This window comes from Merops nubicus, unplaced genomic scaffold (assembly GCF_000691845.1).
Source record: "Merops nubicus isolate BGI_N331 unplaced genomic scaffold, ASM69184v1 scaffold7410, whole genome shotgun sequence".
NCBI lineage: Eukaryota > Metazoa > Chordata > Aves > Coraciiformes > Meropidae > Merops > Merops nubicus.
The window spans coordinates 1-21,335 of record NW_008583469.1 but is presented as its reverse complement, the minus strand read 5'-3'; the positions used below and the strand labels follow the sequence as shown (position 1 = coordinate 21,335).

The 21,335-nt window shown below is 37.5% G+C and overlaps 1 protein-coding gene across 1 annotated transcript; it reads left to right on the top strand.

Moving 5' to 3' along the window:
- Window positions 1–1,773: 1,773 nt before the first annotated feature.
- LOC103773401 (vinculin-like) lies at window positions 1,774–20,816 on the top strand (the record flags this gene model as incomplete). The annotated part of the gene is given in 9 exon segments (XM_008940770.1): window positions 1,774–1,893; window positions 6,308–6,458; window positions 8,372–8,480; window positions 10,765–10,801; window positions 10,803–10,885; window positions 11,154–11,314; window positions 16,884–16,974; window positions 18,220–18,367; window positions 20,663–20,816. Coding segments are annotated over 9 exon segments (1,054 nt in total), but the record flags the coding sequence as incomplete, so codon positions are not given.
- Window positions 20,817–21,335: the final 519 nt, after the last annotated feature.

Genomic DNA, 21,335 nt, shown 5'->3' with positions numbered 1-21,335 from the left:
TACATGTACAATTGTGCTGCTGAGGCATTGCCATGAAGGCCAGGAGTCAATGCACCACTTCTTCTGCTGACCACTTGCCCAGTACAGAAAGGTATTGTTATTAACAGGCAAACCAACAGCCACAGTCCTTCCTCTGGTACCCTATTGTACACCAAAGATCCAAAGTGCTGGACAGCTGGAGGGAGGAACAAGTCAATGCATTCACTCACCACGAAGGATGTGAAGAACGGAGGGAGCTGGCCAATGAACCATGCTGTGGGACATGGAACCAACCAGATGAGGAGTCCCTTGATGTAGAAGTTACCCAAAGAGATACCTTTCTCCCCACTGCCCTGGGAACTCCAATTGTTATGCAAAGTCAGGGAACCTTCCCAACAACCACAATCCTCACACAGCACATGCACTGTATAGACAAGCCTCCCACCTGCACTGCAAGCAGAGTCAACTCTCATAGGCTCTTCTTGCCCTGCCTCCAAGTTAGTGTGGAAGGTGGGGGCACCTGGCAGTGATCTCTTAATCAGTTCCAACCCAAGGCTGGCCAGAGCCTTGGGGAAAACCAAGCAATTTCTTGCCTTGTTGTGGACATCATTCATATGCCAACCCTCGTTCAGGGCTGGGGGTTTAACTTCAGCGTTTCACTCCTGCAGTGTTGTGTACTAGGAGGGAGCATGGCTGTTAGTGAGCCTACAGCAAACATAACATGCAGAAACCTATAATAAAATCTGAAGACCTTTAACCTCCCTGTTCTTCCCTTCATTACTTTATAAATATCTATTTGACTACTTCTGAGTCCATCCAGTGCTAATAGACTTAAAAAGATAAATGTAGGTTAGGCTGACTGTTTTGAGTGAAATAAAATAGTAGAGCCAATGTACTTCTGTAAAGTCCCTCTGAAAAGGACCAGATGAGGGAGACAGTTTTTGGCAAGCAGCATAAGTTTGCAAGGAAGTGGTGCTTCTGGAAGACTGTACAGTATTAAAAATGGCAAGTGCTGTGCATACTGACACACTACAACTTCTGTCAAAACCAGCAAATCTTTAAACACCAGCTGATCAGGGATTTTCAGGGCTATCTTGTCTAGCTTAAGCAGCCTTGGCAGCTCTTAACACAAACTAGTGTCTGGGCTAAAGACCTTCTGCTTTGTGATGCCTTTCTGAATAGCTTATTCAGCTGGAAAATACAGTGAACAAAGGAGCTGGAAATATTTTGTCAAGTTGGTGATCTCACAGTTTGGAGAGCCAGCTACCAATTATAAAGGCTTCTATTGTATTGTGCACAAGAGGTAGTGTATAGAAAACTCCAGATCTTACTCTATCTCTTTCTTTATTAGCTTCTGCATAATTATTTTTGCCTAAAGGATGGTGTGAATGTGGATGTAGAGTGTATTCTCAGTAATTAACTGTTTTTGTAATAGACTAGCTTGAATAGCAAAATGGGGGTAATTTTTTTTAACTTTGAACTTGATTTCTGACTTACAGGGATTAGGAGAGAGGGAAGACTGCAGAGTTCACAGTGATTAAGGTTTTACAACTGAGTGCAGCAAACAAATAGTATTGTTTTTACAGGGAGTGGGAAAAGGGGGAAAAGTGTCCCCCCACAGCTACTTTAGTAAAAATGTTGGCAGGAAAAAATGTATGATTTCCAAAGCATTAGGCTAACCACAGTATACAGTGGTTTCAAAACCAGACATACCAACAGCAAACCTAGCGACAGGAATTATCATTACTACAAATCCATTTTTTTGTTCCTATTTTGCTGTTTGTTTTCATCTAGGCTTTTCAGTGAAACTGTGAATCTGAAGTATGACTTCTTTCTTCTGCAGGTTGGAAAAGAGACTGTGCAGACAACGGAAGACCAGATCTTGAAAAGGGATATGCCACCAGCATTTATCAAGTAAACTCATTTTACTGTAAATCTTCTATTGTAGGTACAGGAAATCTGTTGCAATGCTACATCGTTGTTACTAATTTCTGCTGTACAGATTAGAAAATGCTTTTATGTTTGAATAGCTCATCAGCTGTCCTTTATCAGGAGTGACCTTTCAGCTGGCAGTGACTTTTCCTATTACATTCTCTATATGCAGTTACATATCTAGGGTATTTCTTCCTTTAAAAAAAAAAAAAGAGTGTAACAATGTTACTTAAATGTGTGCTGTAGTGGTTTTGCCTAACAGTTTCAAAGATAACATGGTGTTCTTTATCTTTTCTGTTGATTTAATTGGTTGAAAAGTGTGGATTTGTCAGTATAGGCAGCTGATGTGTGATATAACTGACTGTAAACCTAAAAGATCTGACGAGCAGTGAGTGACACTCCTAATTCTATGGCTTGGTGTCAAGGACAACTAACTTTTTCTTTTTGCTGCCGTAAAACTCATAAAAGGTCTTAAAAATCAGACATCACTTCTGGTTGTGGCATTGCCGAACTTCTCAGTGCCGATGGCTGAACTTCTGCTCCAGGGACTTCGCCCTACAACCTACTGAATGTAGTGACCTCTCTATTGGCTTTGTCCAATATGTACTGAATGACTAAATATTCTACTGTATCCTCAAACACAAAACAGGCTGCCAAAACAAGAGCGCATTGAGGCAAGTAAGAAAATGGTAAAATGAAGAGCAGATATCTTTAAAGAAAAAAATTGTTAGTGAAAAAGTAGTTTGTTGCATTGTAAGTTGACAAAATTAATAATGATAAAAATGCCTAGGACCAGGTGATACTAGCTTAAGAGTTGAAGGCTGAAAAAACTGAATTACTAGTGAAGTACAGTCTCTCACTTGAGACCACCCAGTATGTCAGTCAAGGTGATGCTACTGCTTGAGAAACTCTCCAGGGGAGTCTGAGGAAGAGTATCTGAGATGCAATACCGTGAGGTAGGAATGTTTAATAGCCTTTATGAATTATCTGTTGCATCTGTTTTGGTGTTTTTTTTTTTTTTTTTGGTTTTGTTAGTCTGGAGTTTACATACACAAAAGAACTAGTTCAAGTTAATGGCTCCTTATTAACACTGTGGAGTGTATTGTCATGGATACTTGTACTATACGGAGAAGTGACAGTCACGGGTGAGCCATGAAGGGAATCTTACCTTTTCCTGCATTAAAGGGCAGGATTTGGATGCAGGAAGTGAAACAGATAAGGGTTAGGTTCTTTTTTCTTTCCTGAGAACAGGGGGATTTGTCTCTCAAGTGTTAGTTCAGGAATTGGTGTTTGTCTTTAAGGCAGTGCTCTAGCAGAACCTGTACTGGCACGTGGATGGTGGGGGTAAAGGAGTGGGGTGTTTGTGAGTTAGCATCGCATTCCCTGTGCACATTTTCTCCACTGAAAAGGACCACCAGTCTGGAGAGAACCAGTTTTGGAGGGTGAAGGAGAAGATATGTTTATTCTTTTAAAAAACTTGGGTTTTGACTTGCCTGAGAATGGCATTGAGGGTTCATAATGAATATATATGGTGGTAATCTGTAAAGTATTTCAGTAGGAGTGTGACTGCAACAAAATAATTTGTTGGCTGTTGAGAAGCTATCATGTATCCCTTTGCTTGCTGCTGACATGAAACACACTGGAACTATTGACTATTGTCTTAATCACCAGGGAATATGAATAATGTATATAATTTACATCAGATGTTTTGCAATGCTCATATTACTTGTTATACATATCTTGCAAAGAAGGAAAAAGCTGTATTCTCTAGAAAAAGAATAGGGTGACACCTGATTTGTTTACACTGAGAATAAAAATTTGTCTGTGTTTAACTTGCATGTGCACTAATTTAAGAAATCAAGCAGTAATGCTATTCTATATTAACATTATCTTGGTAGCTAAGCTGGAGTTGCATTACTGGTAACTGTATTAAGATCTTAATGTTCATATGTAAAATATTTGCTTTTTAACTTATTTCTAGAACTGTGAGTAATCTAAACTTTAGTGAGTAAAGTGACTACACCTTAAGTTATTAGAAATTGAAACAAGCGTTATTCAAACACCAAAGGCATTGTCTGGCATTCATAGGCAGACATCTCTGGGAAAAAGAGGTCAGTCCTAAAACCTAAAACGATAGTTTAGCATAAGGTATTGTTTTCCCTTCACATTTCATAAGAAACACACTAACAGGAAGGAAGCTGGTCGACTACTAAAAGTAGTGTGGTTGGAAATACCATGACCTGTGTCTTCACCACAAAGAATATGGCTCTTGTTAGCAGCTTTATCGTAATCATGACTCAAAATTAAATATACTTCTTTTTAATATAGCTGGGGTCCCTTAGGGTGTGATATAATATGAGGATTAGAAAATTCACCGTAGCAGTCAACTTCTGTTCAAAACTTTTGAATGTTTAGTTCTTGCAATAGTTTAAGTGGTTCATTTCAGTGAATATTTTTACTGTTTTTTGGTTTGGTTTTTTATTTTTCAAATTGAAGTTGTTGATTTACTGTTTCCCCCAGATTCTAATCTTTTGTTTCCTAGCATGGATGATTTGCAGGGGATGAACAGTGTCTGTTTTTTTGTATACTGCTCCATTTTTTGGTACATAGTGCACACTCTTGAAGTCTTTCCGATTCATTGGCAAGTTTAAACAAAATAGACATTATGTAAGTAAAATGTAAGTTTACCTTTCAGATGCTCAACTCCAGAAACTGTAAGGAAAAAAACTTTAGAAACTTTATTTTTGTGCATTATGGTGACATTTGGGGTAATACACATTTATGTTAATTCCTTTCTTTACAAATGAAAAAGCCAGCCTTGAGATAATTACTAGTATTAAACAGATGACCGTGATGTTAAACTGTAGGAAATGAAATATTTCTGAGCCTATAGCTCTGAGCTGGCTGAATAGGTTATTTGTTTCATCCCTTTCTTAGCAGAGTTGGAATGAATGTCTTTGGGAAGCAAGTGCAGAAATCTAATTCAGTGAAGCCGGTTGACTTGGATAATATGACTGAGTATGTTGCATAGCAATGAGAAGGCCATTCCCATGCTCTGCCTTGAAGTACCTCTGTGTTTTCTTACTCAGTTATGACTTACCACTGCTCAATGCACTGAGCAGATGTCTCACTAAAGAGTGGGTTATGATAAGGTCAGCTGGCACAATTCAATCTACTCGAGGGAGTTGTTAGCTGAAAGTTTTACTTTCTGAAAAAAGCTTTCTTGCAATGAGTGTCTTACTTATAGTATAGTTAAATTTAGATATAACCCTTAAATACTGCCATTTGTATTAACAAGAAACATGGGGGAGAAAAGGAGATAACTGCATAACTTTACAATAGTACTTAACAGAAATTGCAGTAGAAGAGTGTGTCCAAGTAGTCAGTGAAAGTGAGCCATATGACAAGAATGAAGAAGTTGTAATAAGAGGTAGTATTACTCTAATAAAAGAGTTTACTATTCACTGGAACCTTGTGTACCTTGAATGAACACATGGCACTCGCATACAGCCTGTATATTAGACTACTCATGTCTGTCAAAGCAGCAGGAGAGAATGGAGGAAGGTCACAGTGCAGAGCTAACACAGAAGTGAAGTCTGAATTTTGTATTTCTCTAAGCTGTCATGAAATAATTACAAGAGAAAATCAAAAGCTTTTCACTGTTGCAGTTCTTGATATTTTAAAGAAGTGTTAAATGGCTTGAAGGGACCTAATTTCAGAGCTTATTGTAATACCTTCTGTGTTACTGTAATTATATACTGCAATATCTTGCAAAACCTCTTTTCTGTTTTTGAGTCTAGAATTGCAAGCTGCATTTGAAATTCATACCTTGTTAATATTGTGGTTATTTAAAATGCTGTGTCTGGTGAGTGTTGATGCTCTGAAGCTCTGGATTACAGCTTTAACAAGCAGGGCGCAGTGTCTTAGTTTTCTTAACACTATGTTCTCTTGTCTAAATAGATAGGTATTTAATATTAGAAATTGCTTCATGAATGACAGTGCAAATACAAGGCTGACAAATGTTAGCAATAACTTTTTGAACTCCAGAATAATGACAAGTGCATGGGACGAAACAGTTACTAAGAATGACAAGTATTTTGCCATGTTGGAACCTGTCCTTAATGACACTGTATTGACTGCTGTACATGGGGTACTTCAAGCACTCCCTACACTGGAAGATTGCATAACTTCTGAAAAGCTTTGTTGTACAGTTGCTGGTCACTTTCTTGTTAAAATATATACAATAAATGCTCTTGCTTTTTAAACAGTAAAGGTGTAAAATGATCAGTCTGCTTGCAGTGCTTTAAGTAATAAAGTTAAATAAACCCAGCGTTTTCTCAAGTCTGCTGTCAGGTAGATACAGACTAACCATCTAGCTTTGTTTGACTTTCCACAGAGTGGAGAATGCCTGCACGAAACTTGTTCGGGCAGCCCAGATGCTGCAAGCAGATCCTTATTCAGTACCAGCTCGTGACTATCTCATTGATGGGTCAAGAGGCATCCTGTCTGGAACGTCAGACTTGCTTCTGACATTTGATGAAGCAGAGGTAGGAATCACAACATGAATTATATAGATATCTACACCAATGTATTATCAATTCAAATATTCACCTGACTGAATTAGCTAATCTAAACTATTGAGTAGATGAATGTGGCTTTGATAGTTTTAGCTTGATTGGAAGCATATTTTGCATTCCTCCTTGTCAGAAGGAGCTTAGGCATGTTACTCTCTTTTAAGACCATCTTTGTATGGCGTAATGTTGGAAGTGTTGTCTATGATTATTCCTTAAAAAGGACAGATCCCATCAACCCTGCTTGACATTTTCCTGAAATTTTTCTGTATTCTCTTCATAGTTGTTACTGATCCTTACATTCTCTGTATCCCTTCACTTAAAAGCCCTAGGCTACTTCCCATACCTGTCTGACTTATTAGCTATGACAATTTTATTGGCCTTGGGGCATGGAAGATGTACAAATTTGGGTTGTCTGGCTGGTCAGCCAGAACATATGTTCTGATAGATCCAACAGTTGCTAAATTTTGGCTACTGCACAAGCCCAAAAGTGGCATGGAGGTGCTGTTTGTCCATCCTCAGATGAACAAAAAAGCCAGAGTTGCAAGGAAATTTTCAGATGTAAGTCACTCAAAACCTGCCTTTTAAATGTTTTTATAACAAATCTTTCTTATTCTTATGACCTTCTTTTTGGGAACGTGGACTCTTGCTTTTTTCTAAATTGCTAATGCCATGCTACTATAAGGAAATGAAGCTCATTGTTAGAAATGCTGATGTTAACCCTAAATTTTACCTATGCAACTATCTGTTCATCTGTGAAAATGTGTTACTCTTCCTGCTGTTTTGAGTAGTCTAACATGGTATCCTTGTCCCATTTAATCAGCTTATGGTACCGTTAGCACATTCCTCTGAAATGAGAATGCTGTGGTTTTTCTTGGTGGCACTTGTGATTACTCATTATTTTAAGTGTTTTTTAAATAAATACTATGAAGTGTTATAGGACAGAATTGCAAGGAAGTTAATAGTTTTTAATCTCCCTGCTTCCAGTGTTTGGGAAATGAGTTAACTTCTGTGAATTTGATGCTTCATTGAACTAGTCTGACAGCTGCATGTTAACCAAAATAAAAATACTAGTCTGGAATGACTGACTTACCAAAAATAGAAAAGTTAGCATTTCTCTATCCTACTGTATTTCAAGATAAACTAACACTGGGACACAACTGAAATGAGTTTTAGAGGAAATCATGATCTCTTCTAGGGATGGAACACTGCATGTGGTTGTTACAAATTAAATCTGAACTCATTCTTCAGTATGAGTTGCATGTGGTGTTGTCAGAAATAATGTGGTTCAGGAGGACAGAGACAGAGAATGGTTTTGGAATCAAGTATGAACTGAAAACGTTAAGCTGAGGCAGATGTCCAGAGGTAAAGAAAGTACAGTCTTAGCAGATTTTTCTGGAAAGCTTAGATGTTGGTTCTGTCTTTCCTACTGGAATGCTGGATAATGCTTTATCCATATGTAAAGCTGAATGGTGAATAATATTTCCTCTGAAAACTTGGAGTCTGCTTTTTATGTAGTTTTGCTTTGTGATTTAAGTGAATTTTTTTGTTGATGAAAATGCAATGAAAAACTTAATGCATGCTGGCATACTTAAACACACTTGCTTGTAGCCTATTTTCTCCATGTTTCATTTATCATACAAAATGAAATACTGGAAGTAGGATTTTTGCATTCCTGAGCAGTGGAATGCTGATTAAATATTGTCTTTGTCAATACAACACTCCTGGATAATGGCGTTGTGGGTAATTTAATCAGTATCCCAGACCTTTGTGATTACCCATGTGTCCTGTGAGCAAATGCTATACCTATTCTAGTCTAATAGGCTTGCATTTCTAATTCAAGTGTAACTTGGCTTCATCTAATAAGTGATGGAATGTTCCTTTTTTAGGTCCGTAAAATCATCCGAGTCTGCAAAGGAATATTGGAATATCTGACTGTGGCGGAAGTAGTAGAGACTATGGAGGATTTGGTGACATACACAAAGAATCTAGGGCCAGGTTTGACTTGCTCCAGCCTATCGTAAACACACTAAGTATAGTCTTTTCCACTACCTTCTTTTCCCCCCAGCACCTTCTCATCCAAGTTTCGAATGTTTGGAGAGCGACAAAGCAGTTGCTTTGAAAGCATCTGTTAGAAACAGTTTTTAACTAGAGGGTGAATGATGACTGTTTCCTGACTCATGTTCTCACGAAAGTAGAAGTGTCAAGATGTTGGTAAATTGTGTACTACAGAGGTGCTATGTGCTGTAGCTCTCCTATACTACATTATATGAGGGAAGTAAGCATACATTAGTAAATACAAAATAAAAGAAAGAAGAAGCTGTTTAATTAAGCACTTGCAGCTATAACATCTCTTAAGCTGATAAAATGTAGTAACTGAGATGGTTAGACTCGAAGGAATTTCTTGGAGTGGTGTAAGCTCCATGTCATATATTAGCAGCTTAATGAGGTTGCAGAAATAGCTGTCTTGCAGTATAATACACAAGCCCCAGCTGTTACAGAATTTTTTTTTGTTCATTATTTGATGCTCTCTTCCTACTTGCTACCTTTGCTATGTTAACTCACACTTTGACTGGTGGAAATAAGTGACTGGTAAATGAAGCACTCGGTTTATGTGGAGGATACCTACCATTAATCTGTCAGCTACTGCTCCAAATGCTGTAGTTACAGCAAGCATAAAGTACTTTAGGTATTTAACAAAAGCATTCTATAAAATGTAGATGTTGTGGTGGTAATGTAGGAAGATGTTGGAATTCAAGTTACACTGAACTAAAAAACACTTATATAAAGAAAGCAGGAATCTATCCAGTTCGTGCTTTCTTCTCTTTACATGGAACTTGTCCTTTATATAGAATTTCAGGTTTTTTTGTGGTTGTTGTCTTACGTGACTTTAAAATGGAAGTTTCCCCAAAATTCAGTTTACTTTATTTGGCTCAGTCACAAGCATTTGGGACTTTTCATTGAACCTTACAGGCGTAATTCACCATTACATGTGTATAGTAGAGGGTAATAGGTGTTGGGAAAGTGCCTTCATATCTTAGATGCAGGCTTGTACCTTTATTGCAAATAATCTTCCCTAAATCCCAGACTTGGCTGTGCTGGATTAGCAGCTGGACTCGATCCTAAAGGTCTTTTCCAACCTAAATGATTCTGTGTTTCTATGCCTACAAACATTTAATGCCTGTAGTCCTTGTGTTCCCTTCAGCATATCAGTGGGTGTCTGAACTTAATGTGAGCAGTATATAAAAAAAAGGAATATGAGCATGTACACCTAAAATTAACAAAGTGCTTATAGGTTTTATGTTGGAAGCAGAAAGGAGAACATAAGTAAAGGTGGCTCTGCACAGCTTAGGCCTCTATACTGTCAGAGTGGGTATTCTACTACTTTTCAGTCTTGTTATTAAAGCTCATTTGACTTTTTTGTTATTAAAATACGTAAGGTGTTAATCAGCAGAAAAGTCATTTAGCTAAAGAGCATACAGTTTTTTCCAATGTACTCTGTTTTGGGGGGCAGGGAGAGAGGATAGAACCACAGCAGCACCTGTTTAAATCAGCTTGAATTTTTATGAAGCTGCATATGAAGTTTCCACAAGTGCTCTGTGATAAACATCACAAGTCTTACCTATTGAAAATAGACTTACTGTAAAATAACCTTAATTTTTTCTGTAGTTGTAGAGCACTGAAATACCCTAGCAAAAGTGAAGTATAAATAGATTTATTTCTTGAATTCTGGTAAAACCTCAGGGCAAACAAACCCCTCATGTTTCCTTTTTCTGTCATTCACACTTAAGGCTTCAGTAAAAATTTAGCAGGAGAGGAGAAAATACAAACCAATTAAAACAACCCAAACAAACACACCCCCACCACTCCCGCTCTAAACCCCTCCCCCCCAAAAAAAAACCAAACCAAACCAAAACCAACCCAACCCAACCCACAAAAATAAACAACCAAAACCAAACCTGTAAACTAGTTTCCAGAGTTCATGAAGTGACTTCATGTCCTAAAGCAGTTGTTTCAGGTATTTTCCTACTTTATTGCTGTAGAAGAATTTTGAGGAATCCATTCTGCTTTGCATAGTGGCTAGGTTTTGAATCAGTGGCTTCTCTGAAGCATCTGGAATGTGCCTTATGTAACATCTGTTAATATAAGAATTAAATTTTCAACTTCAGTGTAGTTGTCATAACTCATTATGCTTTGTTCTTATTTAGGAAGCTCGACTGTTGCAAATGAGACAATATACATTTCTTTATTTATGACTATGCTCAATTGCTTTAATCTATAGGAATGACAAAGATGGCCAAAATGATTGATGAGAGACTAGGAATTAACTCATCAGGAGCATAGGGTTATGCTGGTAAACTCAATGAATACCGTGAAGGAGCTATTGCCAGTACTGATTTCAGGTACTTTCAGTGTTAATTTTTAACATCACTCTAAATTGCTATCTGTTTTGAACTGGAGTTGCAATGTCTTACGTTTGTTCAGAACAGCCCTGACATTTGTTTCTGTGTTCATGGCAAATAACTGTGCTTCTTGTGTTAAAACTACAGTCTTTTTGAGATAAAATGGTGTATGCAAATGCACTACTTTTGTATAAATGCAGTAGAGGTTCATCTTCAGCACTGATCCTGTCTTGCATGTGCCTTTTTCTAATATATGTTGTTTTCACAGCGATGAAGATTTTCGTAACCACAAAAAATTCTAAGAGCCAGGGAATAGAAGAGGCCCTGAAAAACCGCAATTTCACAGTGGAGAAAATGAGTGCTGAGATAAATGAAATAATCCGTGTCTTACAGCTCACTTCCTGGGATGAAGATGCCTGGGCGAGCAAGGTTTGTTTCACTGCTCCACACCTACGTTTGTATACTGAGGTTTCACTTTTATTTACTGTGTACACTTCTAGTTTTGAGACTGTTGAAATATGTATTTGTGCATCAATTTTGTAACACTATGTAATCACATTGTGTAATCTTTTCAAGGTCAAAGAAAATCTTCAGACATTATTATACTGATGGATCTTTCAAAATTTAGCTTAGCTACCCTACATAATCATATTTGACAGAGGAAAGTTAGGTAGAAAAAGTTCCTCATACAAAAGGCTGAAGCTGAGAAACTTTAATCAATGTTTTTTGATCCCTACCTGAACACTTCTCCTTTTTGCCCATTTTTAGTCTGAACATGGGAGTACATTTCATGTGTTTGCCTTGTCTCAGAAATATGTGTTAGACTGAGCAGCCTTTCTGGACATGTATGATGTCTGTGAAGCTGGTGTGTGGACAGTATCAGTATCGATTCCGTACAACTCAGTGCTCATCTGTGTAAGTGACTGCAGCCACTTACTGGATTTAAGTGGTGCTCTTAAGCAATGCTCACTGAAGATACTGAAATCTCTAGCAGACCATAACACGGGTCTGAGACAGAATTGCAGAAGTGGTGTTGTGGGCTTACACATAAATTCAGCAGTGTAACTGAAATTACCACCACCTTTCAGTACCTTGATCCAAACTGAAGGGCTTTTTTTTTTTAACCATTACTGCTATGAGCAACAATTCATGGTAAATATATTTAAAGAAAATATTGAAACCTGAAGCCAAACTTCATAAGAAATGAAATCTTGCAGAAAATCTAACACTGTTGTAATCTAGGCATTAAAATCACTTTGACCTACATAGTTCTGCACTTGACCCTTAGTTTGCCTTTTGAGTTTTGTCACAATCACTTCCTTATTTTGACTACTTTATGCATCTTTGTTTTTGTTCTCCTGTTTCTTACCCTTCTCTCACCTTTAGAAGGTAAGCTTTCTTCCACACCCCACACCTCTACCTTGTACTAAAACCAAAAAAAGCATGCATGTGGGATTTTGTGCTGTGTGCAGACTCTGCTGTGCAACTTTTTTTGTGTGCCAGCTGTGACACCATACTTACATATGTACACATGGAAGTTTTAAAAGGATCTTACTAGTTCTGTCCAGCTATATGTAGAATTGGCTGTCACTAAGAGAATGGTAATTGCAAGCTGAACTGCATTAAAACTGTCTTTCTGAGTCTGATTTGAGTTAGCCCAAGATTTTAGAGCACATTCTTGCTGAATGCTTTTGTCTTAATTTATGTTACTACTCTCTGTAGCTACAAATAAAGTGTCTAGTTGTGCAGGATCAAGTTCCTGCATGCCCAGAAAGCTTTATTAAATCAGGAATTTTGTCCATTCCATAGTATTTCACCAGCAGCCTTCCTTCAGTTCAAACAGTTTGTGTTGTTCAGATCTAGGTCGACAACTTCAGCTTTGGATGTGCATTTTTTCAATTCTGTTTTATTTTTGGATTTAAGAATTCCTGTATTTTTATGAAATAAAAATAGTTTTATTTTACACAATGAATTTGGAAAGTTTTCTGGTGAAAAATGACTGTTGCAAAAGGTTGACAGTCTAGCCCTAGGAAATTTTTACTCCTCTTGGTAGCAAGGCAGATTAAGAAAGGATTTTGTTAAGAAAATCGTTCATGTATTAGTAGCATTTCCAAATACTGGTCATTATGTGTAATGCATATTCTTTGTGGACTAGTAAAACCAAAGTATCATTCTGTTCTGAGTTAAGAACTTCTTAACTGTATGCTGGTTTCGAGTTAAAGTGCACTGACAGTATGGAACTGTAGCACTGGATGTGAACCAAGCAGTTATGAAAAGGAATGAGTTGAAAAGTGCAGTGGGATGAAGCAGGAGCTAGTTTGCTCATGGCCATCTGTTACAGACCTGTCCTGTATTTGCATCTATATCTAACAGTTGATTTATTTTTATGGGAGGAAGACTTAGGAACTCTTTACTTCTACTCGAGATTATTGTTGCATGCATTTTGTGCCTGGCAGTCCAGGGAAAGGTATTTTCTACATGCTTTTATGAAGCCAAGTAAGATTTGTTTGGGGATGCATGGCCTTGAAGTTTTACTTGTCGTACATGCTATTGTTGATATTGGAGTTTATAGTTATTATTCTGTCTTGAACTCTATACATCTAAGTATCACAAAATCTGCCTAGAGGTAGTAGAGAATGAACAAGTGTATGGAGCCACAGTTGTAGTCTTTTTTTGTAAACTATTTGTCCTTCTGGACTCTGAAATGTACATTACTGTTATAGGATTTCAAAAATCTCTGCTTGCACCAACATTAAATTTTTTAACAGCATTCTGATTTAGAATTTAAATACTGATCAAATCTTGATCTGACAAAATCTTGGGAGTGGGAGGAGAATCTGTTAATTTTGTCCACTCATAGCTCTGTAGCCTTTTTTCTTGAACTTCTCATTTTACAGAGTATTTTAGCTTTCTTGTGTATGTTACTAGTGTTTATAGTAAAATAAGCTTGAAGTAATACTCAATTCAAGCATCTTCTATTTCCACAGAAATGGAGGGATTTAAAAGTTGTAGGAAGCTGAGAAGTATCTAGTATCTTACAGGATTGAACCCTGGGTGGTGACTAAGCTATCTATTCTGCCAAAAGACTGGCTTTGCCCACTTCCTTCAACATTGCCTTCTTTGGTAATGAAATGCAGATATCACTAGACCAGACCACTTTATTGAGTCAGAGGTTGTGTTTTATATCCAGTAAGGGATTGTGTAGGATTTATTTTTCTCCTTTTCAAAGCAGTGCTGGTATCAACTGCTCCATGAGTAATCTCAAAGTTCTTGGTTGTGGCAGAAGTGATGGATAAACATATCTCAAGTAAATGGTCATTTGCTTCAGAAACTGATTTGCAAAATGTCAACTCGCATTTTTCCTTTCAGACAACATTGCCCTAGTTGTTTAACCTGATGTAACTTAAGTTGTTTGTCTCTTCTAAAAAGGTAATAACACTGCTTTTATTAATGAAATTCCTTTTGCCAAGAGGGGGAACTGTGGGAAGTGGAGGGAAGTAAACCTTTTTTGCTGATAAAACTACTCGGAAACTTCTTTGCAGGGTATCTGTAGGCTTTCTTCTTTCTTGGCTTGCAATTTATGTTCTGTCAGCAAATCCCAGAGAGTAAAATGTTAAACATATGTAGCTGTTTAGGAAGGGACAAGGCATTTAAACAGCCCTAGAAATCAGGAATGTCAAGACATTTCCAAGCAGTAAGAATGTGAACAAGTCTTTGTTTGTTTAAACTGAGTATTTCTACTTCTGTCTGCCTGCTTAATAGCCTGAATTGGTGGATAAGTCCAGACACTTCAGGATTGCCATGCCTTTGTTGCTTGCCAGGTATCTGACACTAGACACATCTGTCACTGAAGCAAAAGTGCAGTACCAACAAACCTAGTTAAGGATGTGTTGTAATTTCTTAATTAAAAATTACTTGTCTCATTGCAGTGAAACTCCTTATCAGACCAGAGCTGAGAGGGATTCCTTGCTCTGGCAGTTAAAGCTGTGAAATCTTTACTTTAAGAGCAGTTGTCCTGGAACACTTGAACTGCTACACGAGGATTTCACCAGATTTTGTTTTAAATAGAAAAATGGGACAATATTTTGGAAACAAGTGCAGAGCCACATAGGACATGAAGATGCACACTGCAGAGCAATACAGTTGGTCTAGCCTTCATAGGATAGGAAAGATGGATCCTGTTACTGCTTGAGTAGTGCTAGCAATTAAAAAACTCTGAGTATAAAATACCCTTGATTTTGTCCTCTGATAGAAGATTTTAGATTCAGAGGCTTCTATATAATTTTGCTGAAACTACAACTCTGCAGGCAGCTGAGGCAAAACAAAAGCCTGTGTTAGTAAGAAGGGAGGGGCAAAGACAGTTTTCCCAACACTCCTTTTTTCAGCCATTCCACACCTATTGTCCCAACACACTAAGCAACATCTGTTGCCTTTTAAAAAACTCATTTAGTTCATTGTTTCAAATGATTTCTGGATAGTCAGGCCTGCAGTAGACCATATTTTACAAACTAAAGTACCTTCAGCCTGTATATAAACCAACAGAAAACTGCAACAGCTACTTTCATAGCCAGTAAGCCGTTTTATGTACGTTTGAATACTTCAGTGATTATTTGCTTGGCTCTTAACATGTATTAGATGCACAATCGTCAAGCTATAAAGAAGATAACTTTTCAAAGAAGGTACTCATATCCTACCCTTCATGAAGTCCTGACCTCATCTCTGAGACTCAGTTTCTAGGTTTGAGAACCAGTCATCCAGATGGAAATGATTCTGATCTCGATGCTTTCCCTGAGGCTGTGATTCAAGAGCCCTTAAAAATATTCAGCAGTGTCACAGGACCTTTTAGAAAGTTGGTTGCTGAACTATATTATAGCACCTAATGAGGAGCTGGCAGACCAACGTGCCTGAATAAAAACGCCAGAATCTTTATGGTGATGTGTCTTTGTGACTAAGCATACAGAACAAACAACTCCACAAAAATGTGGCAGTTGTTTTGTGTTGTCAGGATATCATACACTGTATCAATTAATGATAGTTAATGCTAGTAGACTTCTCCACATGAGAGTTTGTGGGACATGGACTGTACAATGCAGTTAATAACACAAGAGCCAGGCTTCTTTTCATCATTTGTATACTAATCATGGGATATTAGATGCATTTCAAATTATTTCCACAACATGTGTGGTAAAAAGCTATTTTGGCTTTTTCCCCAACTTTCTACTTAAGGTAGTTGTTAGACTTTTCACTTTTCCCATTTGTGTAAGATGGAAAACTTCTGGCCTCTAGTGGAGAGATGACATGTGAACTATTACAGAGTATGCAGAGGAATGAGAACTGAATTGTTTTCTTCTGTAGTCAGAGGTGTTGGATAATAGCAGCATAATAGTCAAAGAAGCAGCTTCTATGACGTTCCTGGCAGAGGAGTTCTGACTTTAAAATGATCACGTGTGACTACATGTGTTTGTCTCCTGAGACATTAAATTCCATATTTGAAAATTCCAGGAATTAGCTGGCAGTCTGTTTTTCTGCAAACACCAGCTGTTTCACTTTAAGCAGCAAAGCAGGTGAAAAATGCTGATTCTAGCCTCTTACACTGAAGTAGTAAAATTCACTGTCCATTTTCTGGTTTTGAAAGGTTAACTCTAATCTAATTGTTACAGCTTTTCTATGTGCCCTGATGTACATTAAGGAAAAAAAAAGGAAATTAACTCCAAGATGTGTGCTTATTAGAACTCAGACTTCAGAAATTAAAACACTAGTGAAAAAAGGAATAGAAAAATTACTAAAATTGCATGTGTATTTTCTGCATTTTGAGTGAAATAAAAATGTCTGTCTTAATTGGAAAGAAGTGATTATGACCTGCTAGTTTGAAAATGGATTTTGAGCTGCTTATATGGATGTGTTTCTGTAAGTAAATTATGCTGTCTGCTTTGGCTGTGTTGACTATTTGTGTTTTAACTTTTTTGAGAATCATTTTGGTGGTTTCTCTTTTGTAAAGGACACTGAAGCCATGAAAAGAGCTTTAGCCTTAATAGATTCAAAGATGAATCAGGCAAAAGGTTGGCTGAGAGATCCAAATGCACCTCCAGGTAAAATTTAAAAATAACAGCACAAAGTATTTTGATTTTTAAAGGTCTGAATAATTTTGTTGTGTAAGACAAAATTGCCTTTAAGCATTAATAACCAATACCTAGTAGATGGTTCTGAAGAAGCCCCTATTTATTCCTTTCTCTAGATAATAAAGATTGAACAAGTTGTGCCTAATAACCTGGAAAGCTTTGCTTCTTTTCAGTTGTCTAAGTAATGCAGTCTGTGTGACATACATGGTTTTTCTTTGCATTCCACTAGTAAAACCAAACACCCATAAATTGCATTGGGAGGTATTTAACTGCAGTGATTGCCAGTACTTGGAATACCTCTTACTATGGTCTCAAATTTGTATAACTTTAGATTTATCTAGCAATCTCTTGAATATTTTTCTTTCAGTCTTGACAGGAAATTTTTAACATGAAAATCTGCCATAAATACTATAACTATAAACACCTTTGAATAAAGGTTTTTCCTGTGGATGCATCTTTAAAGCAAATAAAACTTGACTTTCATTTGGACTTTGAAAGATCTTATCTGAAAGATTTCTTCTGAAATCGAAGCCAAAATAGTACAGTTGTAAAAGTTGGAAGTGGATTGTTGTTATCTGTGGAGCTGCTGATTACACTACTTATGACCTCATTAGCCTCACCACAGTCAATTCCAGAAACCTCAAAGTTCTTTTCAAAGCTTTGTCATTCACACTGACAATTAAAGAAATAAATTGTTAAAAATTCAGTAGCAAAGAACAAATGCAAAGATAATTTTGGAACTTAGTGCAAATCAGATTTTACTGAGTGTGTTACTTATGGTACAAGTGTATGCTGCAAGTAAAAGGAATGTTGTTCTTGCATCTCCTTTAGCCAAAGTCAAGTCAGACTTGCCACTAGCCGAAGTTAAGGCTACATGAACCTTAGTATGTTGCTCTTTACCTTCTCAGGCTGCATTTCAGATTCTATAAATTAAGTATTCACAGAAATTAGGCTATGATAACAAAACTATTAAATTACTTGAAATACAATTAAATGGTATGTGCTACACACTGAGGTTATACTATATTGTTTCAGAAATACTGTCCCATTGTAACTGCCACATTTGGTGTTTATCTCATAGTTTTTGGTAAAGCAAGTTTTTGATTTTCATGGCTGAAGCTAATGCAGTTAATGTGGTGGGATATGAGACTAGCAGTTTACTCACAGGTGTCAAGGAATGTCTGGTTTGTTTTACTAACTGACTCTGCATCTTAGGGGACGCTGGTGAGCAGGCAATAAGGCAGATCCTTGATGAAGCTGGAAAAGCAGGAGAACTGTGTGCAGGCAAGGAACGCAGGGAGATTCTGGGAACATGCAAAACACTGGGCCAGATGACTGATCAACTGGCTGACCTCCGAGCTAGGTAAATCTATCACTTTTAATGGACAGCTTTCCAGTACTATTTAAAACAGTTTTTCTAAACGTGAAGTTGTCACTTCCTAACCTGTAGGAGAGCAGGGCAGTAGCTGTGTTTCGTCTGTTTTGCTTCAGTCTCTTCAGATAAGAACAATATGTTTTAATATGTGAAATCTTAATTATATGACATGAATAAAACTGCTCAGGTAGATAATTCAGAGTTTAATGTCAAACAGTGTTCCTCCAGATTAGGCAGAAATGAAATATTAAACTCTACTGTTGTCTCCTCTGCAAAGAGGATACACCTCAATGGTTAATAGGATACATGAATATTCTAGTTTTTAGGTGTTCACTGGGATATTAGACCACACGCAGTAGTTGTTGATCAGTCACTGATAAATTCTGCTGAACTTCATGTGCATTTTTTGCATGGTCCTATTTAACCAGAGTCCTTTATCAGTTTTCTGCCTCCCTATTAGAAACTGGTTATTGAATTTAAGGGGTTTTCTTTTTAGGCAGCAGATGAGTCTTTTTAAATCAATTGTTTTTTGAAGGTTAGGTACTATGGCCTTTTATTCTTTAGCTAGAAAGCAGGAAGTATGACATTCTTTTGTGAAAGCATGAAGACAGTGATGTAAGAAGTGAATGTTCTGTGTAGTTTGAACCTAGTATATTTTTCAACTGCTTATCAATGTAGTAAATCATTAAGGTCTCAGAGTGCTCTAACACTGGTTTTCTTATTTTAACACTCCTTCTCAAACTCCCCAAAATACCACACCTGGAAACCCCAGAAAACTCTTTACTGCCATCCATTCGGATCCATGGATAAGGATAATGGTTTTGTGTTGTAATGTTTTCTCTTATGTGTTCATGTGTCTTTCAGGTTGTCAGAAAATGCGATAAAAATTAAGGGGTTTTAGTCTGAAAAAAGAAAAAGCTTTTGGGTAAAATAGTGCTGCTTCTGACTTAAGGCCCTAGTAAAGTTCAGGAAGTGAACAGATTAAATAATTTGGACAACTGTGTTTTGAATTACCTTAAGAGAGAATTCTCTGCTGTCACTTTAAATCTATAGACTGACAGGTTCTCAAGTGTTGCAATATGCAGACAAGCTTGGAATAGTTTTATAACTTGGTACCATGAAGAGTTCATAGTTTGCTATATAAAGGCTAAAAAAGGACAAAATTCAGAAATAACTGGTTATATTGTCATTAAAATGATATATATTAGCTATAGCAGCAGTAGTGAATGAGAAGCTGGTTTTAGTTTTACTTCAGCTGATTGACCTCAGAGAACGTAAGAGGTTCTTTGTAGCAGTTTTTGCATGGGGTGTTATAGATTAGGCTGAACTATTAATTTCTTTGTAAAGCAGTGGCTGATGTCAGCTTTGTATTGTGTGAAATTTTTGGAGGAAGAGGCAAGGCTAAGATTTACTAACAAATTAGTTGATATGTGCTGGTTTAATGTGTAAGTAACTTCAGCTCAGCCTGTGAGAAATAAAGTATGAAGAGATTTATCCTGAGACTATGGTCTGACTCTGTAGATACACCTTAGCATCTCAGCAGCATGCTTGTCATCCTACCACTTACTCTGGTCTTTTGAGCATGTTAAGTTTATCAAACTAAAAAGACTTCCCAGTAGTCAGGTTATTTTGGAATGGAGTATGAGTTTCTTATGCAAAAATAATGTTCTGAAGTATGTGTTTGAATTAATTTCTCTATTCAGTTTTAACTCCTAAGTATTTGAACAAACTCTGGTAGTATGGCAAGTTGTTTTCTGTAAATTTGTACTGCTAGCATCCTTTTCAACATTTTAAGAAGCCTTACCAGTAGCCTGGAACCTTCAGTTTTCTTTGGCAACATGACTGAAGCAACTGAGGCATCTCATTTTTGCTTACAGACTTGCTGACCTCACATATGGGGAAATAGAACTCCTACAGGTTCTGACCAACTTGGAGCAACCTGTAAATGAGGGGCTAACAGGCGTCGCTCTGGGTACTTTAATGGAACTGTATCCTCAGATGGTGTTACTTTTTGACACTTTTGGCATCCTCAGGAGAATGAGCTTTATGTTGAAATCTGGAAAGGGGAGGATATGCTTTTAGTTGTAAATTTTCTTGCTGTTGTTGCTCTCCTCAGTTTTCTTTTTTTTTCTTTTTCCTCTCCCAGGGGGAAAAAATCTGAATAAAAATTGTATCTCTTGGAATGATTGGAATGCTTATAAACAGTTTTTGTTATCTCTTCATTTGAAAAGAACTTTGTTCAATCATGAGCTGAATCTGTGATGCTCTTTTTGTCTTGGGCAGAGGACAGGGTGGTACACCCATGGCTATGCAGAAAGCTCAGCAGGTGTCACAAGGTCTGGATTTGCTCACTGCAAAAGTGGAGAATGCAGCCCGCAAATTGGAGGCCATGACAAACTCTAAGCAGGCAATTGCTAAGAAGATTGATGCTGCTCAGGTACTACTAATGATTTAAGAAATGCTTCAGAACATGGTTACATTACTTCTGTTAGAGCTGTTATACTGAACTATTGTAGCTGGTTCCAAACACAACATGGTTACTTGTTTGGAAGAACAAGGAGCAGAGGGGTCCTGGAAGGCTGGACCTTTTTCAAGGAGATTCTCTTAGGGGCACAGGAGCAGGCTGTCCCCATGTGCTGTAAGCCAAGCTTGTGGGGAAAACAACCGTTGTGGCTGAACAAGAAGCATTTGCTAGAACTTGGGAAGAAGAGGAGAGGCTACAACCTTTGGAAGAGGGGGCAGGATGCTCGGGGATAGTACAGGCAATTAGTTAGGTCGTGTAGAAAAACGTTGCCCCCAAAAGCTCTGCTGGAACACAGCCTGGCCACCACTGCAAAGGACAATAAGTAGTGTTTTTACAAATATATTAACAACAAAAAAAGGACCAGGGAGCATCCTTTTATCGGATGTGAGGGGGAACTTTGTTACTAAGGATGAGAAGGCTGAGGTACTGAAT